General features: G+C 46.4%; 1 protein-coding gene across 1 annotated transcript in view; it reads right to left on the bottom strand.

Moving 5' to 3' along the window:
• Positions 1 to 15,126, bottom strand: part of BLVRB (biliverdin reductase B) — a 91,693-nt gene that overhangs the window by 50,368 nt on the left and 26,199 nt on the right. The window contains exon 2 of the mRNA XM_082263759.1: positions 9,205 to 9,366. Within this exon, the coding sequence (XP_082119885.1) occupies positions 9,205 to 9,366 (162 nt within the window). The remainder of the gene's footprint in view (positions 1 to 9,204; positions 9,367 to 15,126) is intronic.

Raw genomic sequence — 15,126 nt, forward strand, 5'->3', positions numbered from 1 at the left:
TAGTGCTTTGAGAATACCAGGGTGCACTGCTGCACCGCACAGCCTTCTGGGGGAAGCTTTATAAAGGAAGGGAGGAGCCAGGCTCACTCTCTTGGGAAAGACACAGTGAGACAAGCAGGATGCCAGTGCTGTGGGCTGATGCTGTATGCTAGGCCGAAACTCCTGGGCCTTAAGTGACTAAGTTGCAGTGTTTCATCTCCAGTAGAGGATCCCTCCTGGAGGTCCCATCGATGTTCTACAGAGACCAGACTCATCCACCCCAAATACCTAGCGCGGCTGGTGACAGAGGCCGGAGACTGAGACAGCAGCGGAGGCTTCCTGGGAGACAGTCCTGTTGGTGAGAGGGCACCTGCCCAAAAACTGACTCTATCTATCAAAGAAGTAACTTTAGTCAGGATTAGCCTTAGAGTAGTAGAAGGCAATATACCAGGTGGCCCAGTACATCTCTCACAGAAGTTTTACCGGCAATCCTGCACAGACACCCCGCGGTGATTACTAACTGTTTGCTGCCATTCTCTCTATTGATCACCCATCCTCAATGTGGATTACAAATTGCGAGTGCACCAACGTTGCTAGCGAAGATATAGAGAAGAAACAGCGGACTCAGATAGGTCTGACATTCTGATACTGTGTCTAACTGAATGCTGAGCCTTATCTCCAAAAGTATAATAGTGATTAAGATGGCGGTCCTATAGGCTCTGAGACATTTCCTGAAACAATTAATGTGCCCTTGAGGAGTGATATCACAGTATTTATCTTATCTTTGATTAATTAATTAGTATATCCTTTTACAAAGTCATATTTTACTGTATCGAAACTGTTTATTTGATTCACAGTAAATAACTTTCCTGTTTAAAAGCAAGCTTGTGTGTGGTCACCTTGTATTACCCAGAAGGACTGCAGCTGGAGAGAGGTAACAGGTCATTATTATTTATTGAAGTGTTATATTCCAATCTGTGTAGCCATTTGGTATTCCAGTCCTATTCTGGGTCAGTTGTGCCTAGGGAGGGTTCGAGCCAATTCTGTGGGTTGTTAGGCAGGACGTAGACCCAATAATCTAATCAGCAGCTCCTGCGGGGGTGGTGCTACACTTGTTTATTATGTATTCGGTCTGACCAGACTACCGAGGTTGAGCAACCCACCCCACCCCCCACACACACCTGTACTCTATCGGTGTCCACTATCAAGTAGATATAGGAGGAGTCCCCTGTAGTGCATTTGCACATCTTTCCCAGCAAGGAGTATTATCTCCAAGGGTTAGAGAGGCTGGATTCATCTCTTTTTTATGGATAGTGTAGGACCCACTGATAATGGGGTACTTTGACGTAGTGGTGGGCTTGAGCACTATATGGCCATATGGTGGAACCAAATCCCCATTTTTATTTATGGATTGTCTTCAAATTTGGTAGTCATTTCTTTTGCATGTGTGCGCTACTCTTTTTTAATATAATGGAGAAGCTGCAGAAAAACATGTAGTGTGTTTGTGCTAGTGTGTAGTTTGCTACGATTTTCCCACGATTTGCGTTTTTAATCTGCCCAATAACAAATTACAATACCATAAAAAAAAGGCATAAAAAGGCAAAATCGTGTGTGCAAAAAATGCAAAACGCACAGCAAAGAACGCTGTAGAAAGCGGATCAAAACCAAACTGCATAGGTGTGACCCGAGTCTTCGGTTTGGTTTACACCGTATTATGGATGCGACTGAGCGTGGGCACAATCCTGAGCGTCGCATGTAAGGTAGCCCCTTCATTTCACACACGAAACACACAAAAGAAGAAGTCCCTGACTCTTTTCCAAAAACTAACTGCACCAAACTGCATGGTGCTGCACTCGTGAAAACACATGCATGGGGGTGCCATTAACAATTAAAGGAGAAGTTCAGCTTTGGGAACATGGTACATGTGCCAAGGATGAAACATGTCCCCGCTCCTGCAGTGGTTTGGTGATCCGAGCCCTCCATGTGACAGCGGTATGGGAATACCTTTCAGGTCTTTTTGAAAAGAGCGCGGGTGTGCGCGGCTCCGCCCACATGCCAGCACCATTAATTCATGAGAATGAATGAACTACAAGTACCAACATCCTTTGCGGCTGTCGGCTTGTAGTTCTCAATGAAGAATCACGCCACTATTGAGCACTCTGGTAGCTCATTGATTCTTCCTATCAGTGTGAAACTGCCTACCCATACGAGGAATGGGACAAGTCTAAATGAGTCTGGCTTGGCACCCGCGATCTGCTGATCACTGGTACAATGCTTTCTAGGTGCCTATTGGGACGGCTGCCATTACACACACATATGAACTTTAATGGCATCCCAGTCTTCGTCTGTAGGGTTCAATATTGAGTTGGCCCACCCTTTGCAGCTATAATCGATTCAACTCTTCTGGGAAGGCTGTCCACAAGGTTTAGGAGTGTGTCTATGGGAAGGTTTGACCATTACCAACACAAGACCTTGCCCCCCCCCCAGAAAAGACACACAGACTTGTTTAAGTTGGAATTAGGGCAAGGCCACAGCTTTATTGAACTTATCAACTGTATCAATATTAAATTACCACATAACGATGCCAGTCACGGTCTATACTGTGAGCATCATAACAAACATAGATAGTCCAATAGGTCTGCCTCCACCATCAGCGCGAGACAGCCATTAACCACTTGCCGACCGCCGCACGACTATCTACGTCGGCGGTCAGCCCCTCACAGGCAAACTAACGTAGGGCTACGTTGCTTGCTTGTGAGGGTCTAGGGAGCGAGCGCGCGCCCCCCGGGGCGCGCTCCCGCTCCCGCGTGGTCACGGACCCCCCCGCGCGTGTGACCAGCGGACCCGATGTCCGCCGGTCACTCGGCGATCGGCGGGGGAGAGGGAGAATGTCAGGCAGCTAGTGTAAACAAACTGCCTGTCATTCTCCTCGCTGCAAAGACACTGATAAAACGGATCTGGTATGTAGATCCGTTGATCAGTGTCCTTACAGCTAGAGCCACAGCCAATCACAGTAGAAAGCACGCCCCTAGGGACACACACAGCCCCTCCCTTCCAAATAAAGTTAACCCCTTCACTACCAGTGTATTTTTACAGTAACAGTGCATATGTATAGCACTGATTACTGTAGAAATGTCACTGGTAACCCCAAAAGTGTCAAAAATGTCAGTCAAGGGTCCGATCTGTCCGCCGCAATGTCGCAGTACCGCAAAAAAAATCGCAGATCGCCGCCATTACGCGTTAAAAAAAAAAACAACAAAAATGACAAAAATCTTTCCCTTTGTTAGTAAACGCGATAACTTTTGCGCAAACCAATCAAAATATGCTTTTTGCGATTTTTTTTTACCAAACATAGGTAGCATAAAATAAATTGGCCGAAAATTTTTAAAAATTTTGATTTTTACATTTTTTTTTGGGGGAATTTCATATAAAAAAATGTGAAAAATATTGCTATTTTTGCAAAATTGACGCTCTTTTTTTGTTTATAGCGCGTGATCAAAAAATCGCACAGGTGATCAAATACCACCAAAAGAAAGCTCTGTTTGTGGGAAAAAAAGGACGTCAAATTCGTTTAGGTACAGCGTCGCACGACCGCGCAATTGTGCGTTAAATTCACGCAGTGCCGAATCGCAAAATACCCCCTGGTCGGAATGGGGGTAAAATCTTCCGGGGCTTAAGTGGTTAAACTGATCCCAGACTTAAACTTGAGGGCATGGCCCATAAAGGAATATCCATCGCTGGCAAGGTAAAACCACCAATAAAGCTGTGACAACTTCTCAACGGGCGGGTGGGTAGGCAACTCTTTGTGACGCCCGAATGAAGTGGTGGGACGTGCCCTTGTGTAGCCCCTTTTCTAGAGTTCAGGCTCCACCCCATCACCTCGTGTCTTAGTGGCCAATCCTGTCAAATCCACCTAAACTCCCCGTTTATCACGATGCCCACATAGCTGCCAAGCTTCCAGCAGTCAAGGCTCCCTTTCCCTAAATGATGGGGTCAAGGGGCCTTCATTGTGCATTGGTCCAAATCATTTGGTGGACAGGGGGGGGGGGGGGTTATGGTGTGGGGTTGTTTTTCAGGGGTTGGGCCTGGCCCCTTAGTTCCTTAGTAGGCATCAGCTTATCAAGACATTTTGGACAATTTCATGCTCCCAACTTTGTAGGAACAGTTTGGGGATTCGCATAAGCGCATCTCCAAATTCGCACTGGAAATCGCGACTTTTAGTGCGGTTTTGATCTGACTTTTCAATGGCTCAAAGTCACATCAAAAGTCGCACAAAAGTAGTGAGGGCACCTTTTCAAAGTAGAACCAATTTGAATAGGTGCCATTGAAAAGAATTTCCGCTAGTGCAGCAGCCAGGCAAACCGCAACTTTACACTAAAAATTCCAGAAATCACAGTCACAGGTTTGCCTTTTTTTAAAGTTTATTGCAGTATTAGTGCTGGTTCCCGCATCGCATAGAACTCGCAGGCAGTTCACACTGCCCTATGCGAACCACTGTGGGTGTCAATAGAAAGTTAATGATACCCCCAGATTGGTGCGCATATCACAGCGCAAACTGTCAAATGGTGCAGAACTCGGATCGCATGGGTGTTCACACCCATGCGATCAGATTCCAGTGCAGACCCAAAAAAAAGGGTCCTGCACCATTTTTGTCCAAATGCAATGCGAATTCAGCCATACCATCTGTCTGTATGGCAGAATTAGCATCGAATAGACATTGCTTGTGATCTGCACAGCAATGCAGTGCAAATCACATGCGATGTCTGTCATTGCGCTAGTGTGAACCGGCACTAAAAGTGAATTTAAAGTCAGATGGAGGGGGACAGAGTGACCTGGAATGGGGGCAAGTTAAAAAAGACAGGGGGGAAGGGTTTGAAGGTTAAGAGGATATTAGCTGGGGGGAACTTTGGGTACCCATGCTAGAAGTGGGGGTTGGATTTGAAATCTGAACCCCCACAAGAGCATAAGCCCTCTCCCCTCCCAAAGCGACCTCCCCCAGCACATACCCGACCCCCCCACCTCTCTACTAGCACAAGTAGAGAGGGAGGTCTATACTGATGGAGGAGTACTTTAGTGGAGAAAGGGGGGGGGGGGTCGTCTGTACTTTAGTGGATAGAGGGGGGGTCGTCTGTACTTTAGTGGAGAGAGGGGGGGTCGTCTGTACTTTAGTGGAGAGAGAGGGGGAGAGGGTCTGTACTTTAGTGGAGAGAGAGGGGGAGAGGGTCTGTACTTTAGTGGAGAGAGAGGGGGAGAGGGTCTGTACTTTAGTGGAGAGAGAGGGGGAGAGGGTCTGTACTTTAGTGGAGAGAGAGGGGGAGAGGGTCTGTACTTTAGTGGAGAGAGAGGGGGAGAGGGTCTGTACTTTAGTGGAGAGAGGGGGGAGAGGGTCTGTACTTTAGTGGAGAGAGAGGGGGAGAGGGTCTGTACTTTAGTGGAGAGAGAGGGTCTGTACTTTAGTGGAGAGAGAGGGGGAGAGGGTCTGTACTTTAGTGGAGAGAGAGGGGGAGAGGGTCTGTACTTTAGTGGAGAGAGGGGGGGAGAGGGTCTGTACTTTAGTGGAGAGAGAGGGGGAGAGGGTCTGTACTTTAGTGGAGAGAGAGGGTCTGTACTTTAGTGGAGAGAGAGGGGGAGAGGTTCTGTACTTTAGTGGAGAGAGAGGGGGAGAGGGTCTGTACTTTAGTGGAGAGAGAGGGGGAGAGGTTCTGTACTTTAGTGGTGAGAGAGGGGGAGAGGGTCTGTACTTTAGTGGAGAGAGGGGGAGAGGGTCTGTACTCTAGTGGAGAGAGGAGGGGGGGTCGTCTGTACTTTAGTGGAGAGAGGGGGAGAGGGTCTGTACTTTAGTGGCGAGAGAGGAGGAGAGGGTCTGTACTTTAGTGGCGAGAGAGGGGGAGAGGTTCTGTACTTTAGTGGAGAGAGAGGGGGAGAGGGTCTGTACTTTAGTGGAGAGAGAGGGGGAGAGGGTCTGTACTTTAGTGGAGAGAGAGGGGGAGAGGGTCTGTACTTTAGTGGACAGAGAGGGGGAGAGGGTCTGTACTTTAGTGGACAGAGAGGGGGAGAGGGTCTGTACTTTAGTGGACAGAGAGGGGGAGAGGGTCTGTACTTTAGTGGACAGAGAGGGGGAGAGGGTCTGTACTTTAGTGGAGAGAGAGAGGGAGAGGGTCTGTACTTTAGTGGAGGGGAGGGGGGGGGGGTTGCCTGTACTTTAGTGGAGAGAGGGGGGTCATCTGTACTTTAGTGGAGGGTCTGTACTTGGTGGAGGGGGGGGTGGCACCATGTTTTACTGCACCGGGTGACACTAAACCTAGTGATGCCACTGGCTCAGGTAAGTATTGGGGGGGGGGGGGAGGGGGCTGGTGCACACAGAAGGTTTTTTACCTTCATGCATGAAGATAAAAAAAAAAACCTTGAGCCTTTACAACCACTTTAACTTATGTAGGGTTCAGGGAGGTGTGGGACATTAGGTGGGCAGCAGTCTGAGCCATGTACTTTGTGCAGCAGGGGTGATAAAAGCTAGAGTCCATGAAATTCTTTCCCCCTTTGGGTCAGTGCTCACAGTGGCCAATGCAGGTGTGCAGAGCCAGAAGCTAAGACGAGATCCCAACAACAAAGTCCCCAATAAATTCAACATACTGTCATGAGTTTTATCTCTCCAGTATCTACCAGAAAGGGATTTATCCATTTTGGGAGGTTTGGCCCTTAAAGAAGTAATAGAGCCTGTTTAGAATATAAGCATGCATTCCATGCTTGTGTTAGACAAAGCGAAGAACACCGTACACCTGGATGGAAAAACAGAAATTCAACACCAAAATATGCAACTCAATACTACCATTGTTGCTTCTGCCATCTCATTGCTGGGCAGTTTTCCATTTAGAGCAGTTTTTCTCAATCTCTTTACCTGTAAAATAGTTTTCAGCTCTCAAGGAACCTACAAAAAACAGTTCATCAGGGAACAGTGGGACAATTGCACCTTACACTGGTGGTTAGTGAGAGCAATGCCATCCGTTGCAATGGTGGTCAGAATGCCACCATTACAGAAACTCAAAAAGCTCATTGGTATTATGCTGCTGGCTCTGCCAAGTGGCGCTGGCACCTGGAACTTTGCAGGAACCATCAGATGGGAGGTCAATCAGCCACAGTTTAAGGAACCCTGAGCCACCTCTGGAGAAACCCTGGTTGAAAATGGACAATTTAAAGTACAGCAATACAATGCTAAAAATTGCTACCATTGTACATTATTTACAGGACATTTCCAGTTGAATTTAAAGCAAGATTTAAGTCTGAAATATTTGGCAGCCACACCCGAGAGTGTCCCAGTCGAAGACATTTGATACAAATGTAAGGCACTTTTACACGGGTGAACCAATCAGGTCCGCCTGTAAGTTTTTCCATTGCCCTCTGTACAGCGGCAGATGCCAACAGACATGTGTCTGTTGACATCCGCTGCTATCTGATCCGATCTTATCCGCTAAAAACAAGCAGATGGGGATCCATTCTAGGGATCGACCGATATCATTTTTTCATTGCCGATACGGATATTTTGGCCATCGTATATCGGTATCGTCCGATATTTTGTACATCCTATGTCAGGGTCCGAGACTAGTCTTCTCCTCCTCCAACCATTAGGTGGTGATGCTCATGTAAGGGTAAAATGATGTCACATAGCATAATTCCGTCTACAAATGTTATTGAATATGCCACTCACATATGTAGCAGATCTGCTGGCAGATCGGTATCTCTCTGTAAGTGATACCTGGGTGATACCGCTCCATTCGGCATCCACTCAATACTGCTCTGTCTTTCACCCGCTCCATCTCCCACCCACCCAATACTGATCCGTCTCTCATCCACTTGCCGTAAGTGATACCCGGGTAATAGGGCTTCGTCCGGCATACGATCTCGGAGGTCACGTGGTAACGTCGGGCATGACCACACACGTGACCTCCGAGATCGTATGCCGGACGGAGCGGTATCACCCGGGTATCACTTACGGCAAGTGGGGGAGAGATACCGATCTGCCAGCAGATCTGCTAATGTGGAATTGCTTATATCTTTAATTTGTACATATGTGAATGGCATATTCAATAACATTTGTAGACGGAATTATGCTATGTGACATCATTTTACCTTTACATGAGCAAGATTTGGAATATCGCCAATATCGGCCAGTTCCACGGCCGATACAGATATATCGGCAAAAGTCAATATCGGACCTCGATATATCGGCCTTGCCGATAATCGGTCGATCCCCATCCGTCTGGAGGTTGGATGACAATCGGATGGAAATGGACAGGCGGTCCATTTCTATCCACTTACCTGTCATCTGCCTGCTTAGCGGGGATCAGCAGGAAGATCCGCTGACAGGCTCTGCCAGTGTGAAAGGGTCCTTACTTGTTCATTGTTTCCTGGGATGCAACGCTAAACCTGTAAGCACAATAGGCCTAATAAAGTTGTACTTAAAGGCGCAGCACATAACTCCTAACTTCTCTTATTTCTAGACAGGTTCAGTAGCCAAAAAAGAAGAGAAGACAGCGATTATCACTAGCGGCTATAGCAGTCGCTTGTAATAATCGCAAGCAAATCCGGCAGGCTGGTTGTACCCAAGTTGATTGATCAACTTGGTACATCCAGCCTGCCCATTAACGGTTCAAATCTCAGCCGATTCCTGCTGAAGTGGCTAAGATTCGAAATGTGCATGGCTGACTTTAGTCACCATTTCCATAAAATAGAGCCCAGGGTTTCCGGGGGAACTTTAGGAAAAAGCAGAACTGCCATGCAGGTACATGGGAGGTGTCTCCTATGCAATGTAAGTGCCACTAGACAATGAATATCATGCTCTCAGGAATACTTTGAGATGAACCTGTCAAAATAACAAAATCAAAAGCAGGCATCTTAGTTCAATGGTTAATCCTTCGCTTATTTTTAGTGGGCCTGAAGACCCTCTAGTCCAAACTCCACATAGGACAAGAGCTTGGACCAACCTAGGAAACACCATCACCTCTCCCCTTGCCATTCAATGATCCAATGTGGAGCCTGTTTGGCCAATAGAAGCTCTCACTTTGTGCCATTTACATGTAGGTTGTGGGTTACACATCTATTCGTAGGTCAAAGCTGAATGTATAGTGATGGCCACTGAGCATACCAGTTGGTATGGAGAAGTGGAGCCAATAAAAAAAACACGGATTATAATTTTAGAAGGAATCAGCCTCAGATTATAGTAAACCTTACCTAGGTCATTCCTTGTTCCCAGGACAATGATCACCGCATCCTGTCCCTCTACAGCTTTGTTGACGTCACTTTTATTCAGCACATCCCCCACTACGATTCGGGTGGGTTTCTTATCAGCGGGCAGGCGAGCAGGGTCCCTTACCAGCACGGTTACATTATATCCTGCAAACAAAACATTGAATTTGTTTATCCAAAAACTGTAAGCCACAAGGCAATGTGGTTAAAGTGGTCATAAAACTTAGACATTAAATATGAACAAAGCATATCCCCCTATAGCAGAGATCCTCGAACTATGGCCCTCCAGCTGTTGTGGAACTACACATCCCATGAGGCATTGTAAAACTCTGACATTGACAGACATGACTAGGCATGATGGGAATTGTAGTTCTTGAACAACTGGAGGGCCGTAGTTTTGAGACCCCTGCCCTATAGTGTGTACTTGTCTCAATTAGGAGCACTAACTGTCATTCCTTAGATCAGGGGTGTCAAACTCAAATTAATCGCGCGCCGCATCAGCATTATGGTTGCCATGAATATTATCTGTATATCTGTAGATGTTTATATCTGTAGGATTAGATGTCCAGAGCACCCCATGCTCCCTTACACCCTTACATGAGATGTCAAGAGCACCCCCACCATCAGAAGTCCAGTCACCCACCCTTCCCTACATCACAATGCACCCCCTTACCTTGTGCTGCTGCCAAGAAGAAGATGCGGGTGGATTTGGGAAGAAGTGCAGGTTCTGAAGGAGAACCAGAGGAGGGCTGGAGTCAGCTTCCAGAGTCTGCTGAATGCTGAGACCATGGGAGGCAAAGGCAAGGTGGTGTTGTGGCTGCACAGAGAGGTGCAAGATCTGTAGGAGGAGTTCTGCCCTCCTCTGCTGCAGACTGCTGAGAAGGAGGGGGTGATCAAAGAGGAGCCTTTCTGCAGCTGCACAGAGTGCATGATCTTGCAAAGGAGTTCTGTCCTTTTGCTGCCAACGATAGAGACAAGGTGGGGCAGAGACAAGGGGGGTGCCACAGCTGCAGGAGAGGTGCGAGGGCCACATTAAATGGCCTGGGGGGGCGCATTCGGCCCGCGGGCCTTGTGTTTGACACCTGTGCCTTAGATTGTAAGCTCTAATGAGCAGGGTCCTCTGATTCATAATGTATTAAAGTGTATTGTATTTGTACTGTCTACCCTCAAGTTGTAAAGCGCTGTGTAAACTGTCGGCGCTATATAAATCCTATATAATAATAATAATAATTTCTGTCCTGCTTTGTTCTTCTGCTCTCAGCATGAATCACTTCTGAAAAGTTTTCCTGACACCAAGAGAAAAAAAGGTAACGGGAGGGACCTCCAGCTGACTGACAGCCTTAGCTCTGTTCCTGTGTGTTGTGTGGAGGGGGTGTGTCCCTTCTCTCCAATCAGCTCTCAGAGCTCTCCTCGCTGAGCTCTGCATAGTGTAATTTCAGCTTTCCATGTCCCTTTTTCTGAATTCACAAAAAACGTTAAAAAACCTGGGCTTTGAGCAGATGTAGAAAAGAGAAGACAGCAGATAGAGGCAGGTAAAATCTATGAAGGAGGATTTGTTTCACCTCTGTGTATCACCTGAGGTTAGTCACTTCACTGGGTATATGTAATGGCATTCAATCATTCTGTATACTTGCCAAACCACGTGTACCAACCTGCCTGTCCTGTTCCCCGAAACCATATTCTTTCATATCTCCCCTCCCCCTCTGCTCCGATTATTATTATTACACAGGATTTATATAGCACCAACAGTTTGTGCAGTGCTTTACAACTCCTATCTGCCCCTCTGGCATTAAACAAGCCTTCCCTACCTATTATAACAGTGCCATACCCTCATCTCCCTCATCCAACTACCAGTCTGATTGCAATCACACTATTCTTTCTAACGCTCTACACCGTCTTGTTTATAGGAGTATTAGCAAAATTCCTATCAATGCACAAGCTGCATGATCCCTTTTTAATCTGGTTTCTGATTCTTTCATTCTCCCTAAACCGCTCTCCCTGAAGAATCCAATGACCTGTTATTTACACCACAAAGAACGTCACAGCCTCTCATTGCACAGAGGTGGAATGCTCCTTTGCCCCCAAACCCTCCAACCCGGGTTAAAACGGTTACTAATTTACTGCTAAGAGAAAACTTCACATACACCAGACAGGGTTGTCCAGACAAAATTGATAAAATTATAGGGAGACTGGCTACGACTACCTTAACCACTTGACCTCTGGAAGATTTACCCCCCTTCATGACCAGGCCAGTTTTTGCGATACTTTAACTGACGATTGCTCGGTCATGCGGGGCTGTACCCAAAGAAATGTATGTAATATTCTCCCCACAAGTAGAGCTTTCTTGTGGCGGTATTTGATGTGCGGATCTGTTTGGCGCACTCCGCTTGCTCGGCGGGGATTGATCCACTGATCCCAGCTGAGCAAGGGGAATGACAGGGCCACCTCTGCTCACTGTGCTTAGAGGGACCTGTCAAGAGTCCTGCTTTCCTCTATGGGGAGATTGGATGAAAATTGACCACCTGTCCATTTTTTATCTGATCTACCAGATGGATGGAAAATAGGGTCACCATCTGTCTGGGTTTGGATTGGTTCCAATCGGATCGGATAGCAGTGGGTATCAGCAGGCAGATCACCGCTGACATCTGCCACTCCATAGGGGTGAATGGAGGGTCGGATCAAGTCCACCTGAAAAACTGACAGGCGGACCTGATCGGAAAGCCTGTGTGAAAGGGCCCCAAGGATGATCAGTGGAAACAGCATGCACCTGAGCTCAATTTTGAATATCATGGCAAAGGCAGTGAATACTTATGTACATGGGATTTTTGTTTTTTTTTTCTTTTAATAAGCCCCCGTTCACACTAAGGCGACCTGTGAGGCGACCCATAGGGAAGCTGCGGACCCGTTCTAATAGGAGCGACACAAGTCGCTCCGACTTAGAAAAAGGGTCCGGAGCTTCTTTGGGGCGACCAGGAGGCGACCGCCATAGACTTCAATGTTATGAAGTCCGTGGCGGCCGCTCTCGGAGGTCGCCCCGGGAAGTAGCGTCGCGGTAGTGTGAAGCGGCGCTTAATGTGCAAAGATTTCAAAACAAACTTCTTTCACGTTGTCATTATGGGGCATTGTTTGTAGAATTTAAGAATAATAATGAATTTAGTGCCAATTCACACTACCGCGGCACGACTTCGGGGGCGACCTGTGAAGTCGCGTGCACCGCGACTTCAGCGCGACTTGCACGGACTTCATATAATGAATGTCAATGCAAGTCGCTCCGATGTCGCCCCGAAGTAGTATAGGAACTACTTTCCAAGTTGGAGTGACTTGAGTCGCTCCTATTAGAACGGTTCCCGTAGCACAGAATGGACCGCGACTTGTCAGGCTGACCAGTCGCGGTAGTGTGAATGGGCACAATCTATTTTGGAGTTAAGCTGTAACATAACATAAAATATGGAAAAAGTGAAGTGCTGTGGATACTTTTTGGGTGCACTGTAGATGCGCATAACGATACATATGTGTATACAATTTGTTTTAATGATTTGTTTTTTCCCCCTTCTTTAGGCTTTACGTGCTTGCAAACGCATATACATGGGTTTATACGCATAAGCGCATGTTCTTCGAAGCAGTCTTTTGGATTCCATGTTGCGGATCTAAAAGCAGCTCATGTTTACATGCCTGTGTGACTGATTCTATTGAAAACAATGCAGCTGCATACATGTCAGTAACTAAAAAAATAAATAAAAAAAAAACCTTGTACAGTATATGCCTTTTTTTTTTTTTTTTTTTTTTTTTTTTATGCTAGTGTGAACTAGGCCAAAGGCCACTTGCACCCGAGAGTAAAAAAAAAAAAAAAAAAAAAAAAAAGCCACATTTTTTACTGATCTGGAAATAAATGCATTGTGGTCTATGGATCCATGCAGAAAGTTGTGTAAAGATGCGTAAAACAAAAACAAAAAATGTTACGTTTGAGTGCAGTAATGCGTGGTTACACACATATATTGCAATACTGGCAATGAGGAAGAATTTTACCCTTGTAGGCTTACGGTCCGCCTCCATCGGGGGACTCCATGCTGGTCAGCGGGGGATCGATCCGCTAATCCCCGCTGAGCAACAGGTGATAGCTCCGTCTCCGCTCTGTGTGTGGAGAGGGAGGTGTCAGAGCCCCGCTGCTCTCTATGGGGAATCGCCTGTCTGCTTTCCATCCAATCCGATCCGATCCCCTGGACGGATGGAAAATAGGGTTTCCAACTTTCCATCCGTCCAGATTTCACGCACAGGATCGGATGATATAAACATCGGTAAATTCTTACATCCGTGTACAAGTGGCCTAACTTAGATATGCAGTATATGTGAAAGATTCACTTGAAGCAGAATTAAACCCCAAAACAAAAATGTGATATATTGCTGCTTATCAGTTCCTAAAGCGATTGTAAAAGAAAAAAAAAAAAAAAAACATTGGTATACTTACCTGCTCTGTGCAATAGAAATGCACAGAGCGGCCCTGAACCTCCTCTTCTTGGGTCCCCCGCTGGTGCACCTGGCTGCTCCTATCTGTCCAGTGCCCCTACGGGAAGCCTCTTCCCATGGGGGCACTCGTACACGCTTGTTCCTGAGCCCCCCTGCTCGCTCAGTACTGGAGTTGATTGACAGGAGCAGGATCCAATAGCCAATCTGCCTAATGAGGAGGGAGACAGCAGCGATAGCCGCTGCTCTCGTGCACGTCGCTGTATTGGATCAAGCTTAGGTAATACTAGGTGGGGGGGTCCTGCAGCAGAAAAGAAGCGGAAGATTTAACCCCCTTTATGACCAGGTCATTTTTTGCGATACGGCACTGCTTTAGTTTAACTGACTAAAGCAGCAGTTAAAAAGTCAGTGCGCAATATAAAAAAATGTATGTCCTTTTTCCCCACAAATAGAACTTTCTTTTGGTGGTATTTGAACACCTCTGTGTTTTTTGATTTTTGAGCTATAAACAAAAAAAACCACAATATTTACTTTCTACTATGAAACATATTCAATAAAAAATGTAAACAGTGAAATTTCTTCATAAAATGTAGGCCAATACGTATTCTGCTACATATTTTTGTTAAAAATCAAAAATGGCAATAGGTTTATATTGATTTTTTTGCGCATAATTTATAGCATCTACAAACTATATCGATTTTTAAATTTTTTTTTTTTTATACTAGTAATGGCGACGATCAGCGGCTTATAGCGGGACTGATATTGCAGCTAACATTCTTACAGGAAGGGATTTACTAAGGCTAGAAAGGGGAAAATTAGTCACAATTTTGCAGAGAAACCAATCAGCTCCCAGGTTTTATTGCTAAAGCTTAATTAAACAAGCCGAGGTTAGAAGCTGATTGGTCTCTCTGCAGAATTGTGACTAATTTTGCCCTCTCTAGCCTTAGTAAATAAATCCCCATCTCACACTTCGTGGGAACTAGTGACACCAATACAGTGATCAGTGCTACAAATAAGCACTGACACTGTACTAGTGACCTTGGCTGGGAAGGGGTTAAACATCTAGGACATGGGTGTCCAACCTTTTGGCTTCTCTGGGCCACATTGAGTGTAGAGAAATTTTCTCGGGCCGCATATAAAATATATACTATAGTTAAGGTGTATAAGTAATAAAATGCCGCCGCACCCCCGCACTAATTTAACACAACTAGAGGATGATCAAATGGAATGGAATCAGTATACAGAGGTTTACTTCTTCTGAGAGATATTAACCACTTTACCTCCGCTCACATGGAGGCTACTGCGGCAAAGTGCCGCGATCCCGTCCAGCGACGTAGACCTACGTCGCTGGACTCCGCCCCTTGTGGGGGGCGCTCGCGCGCCGCCGGAGGCTCGCTCCCGCTGTGTTCATTCACAGCAGGAGTCGGGCCAGCGGAGGAGCAGCGG

This window comes from Pelophylax lessonae (assembly GCF_965119305.1).
Source record: "Pelophylax lessonae genome assembly, chromosome: 7".
Taxonomy (NCBI): domain Eukaryota; kingdom Metazoa; phylum Chordata; class Amphibia; order Anura; family Ranidae; genus Pelophylax; species Pelophylax lessonae.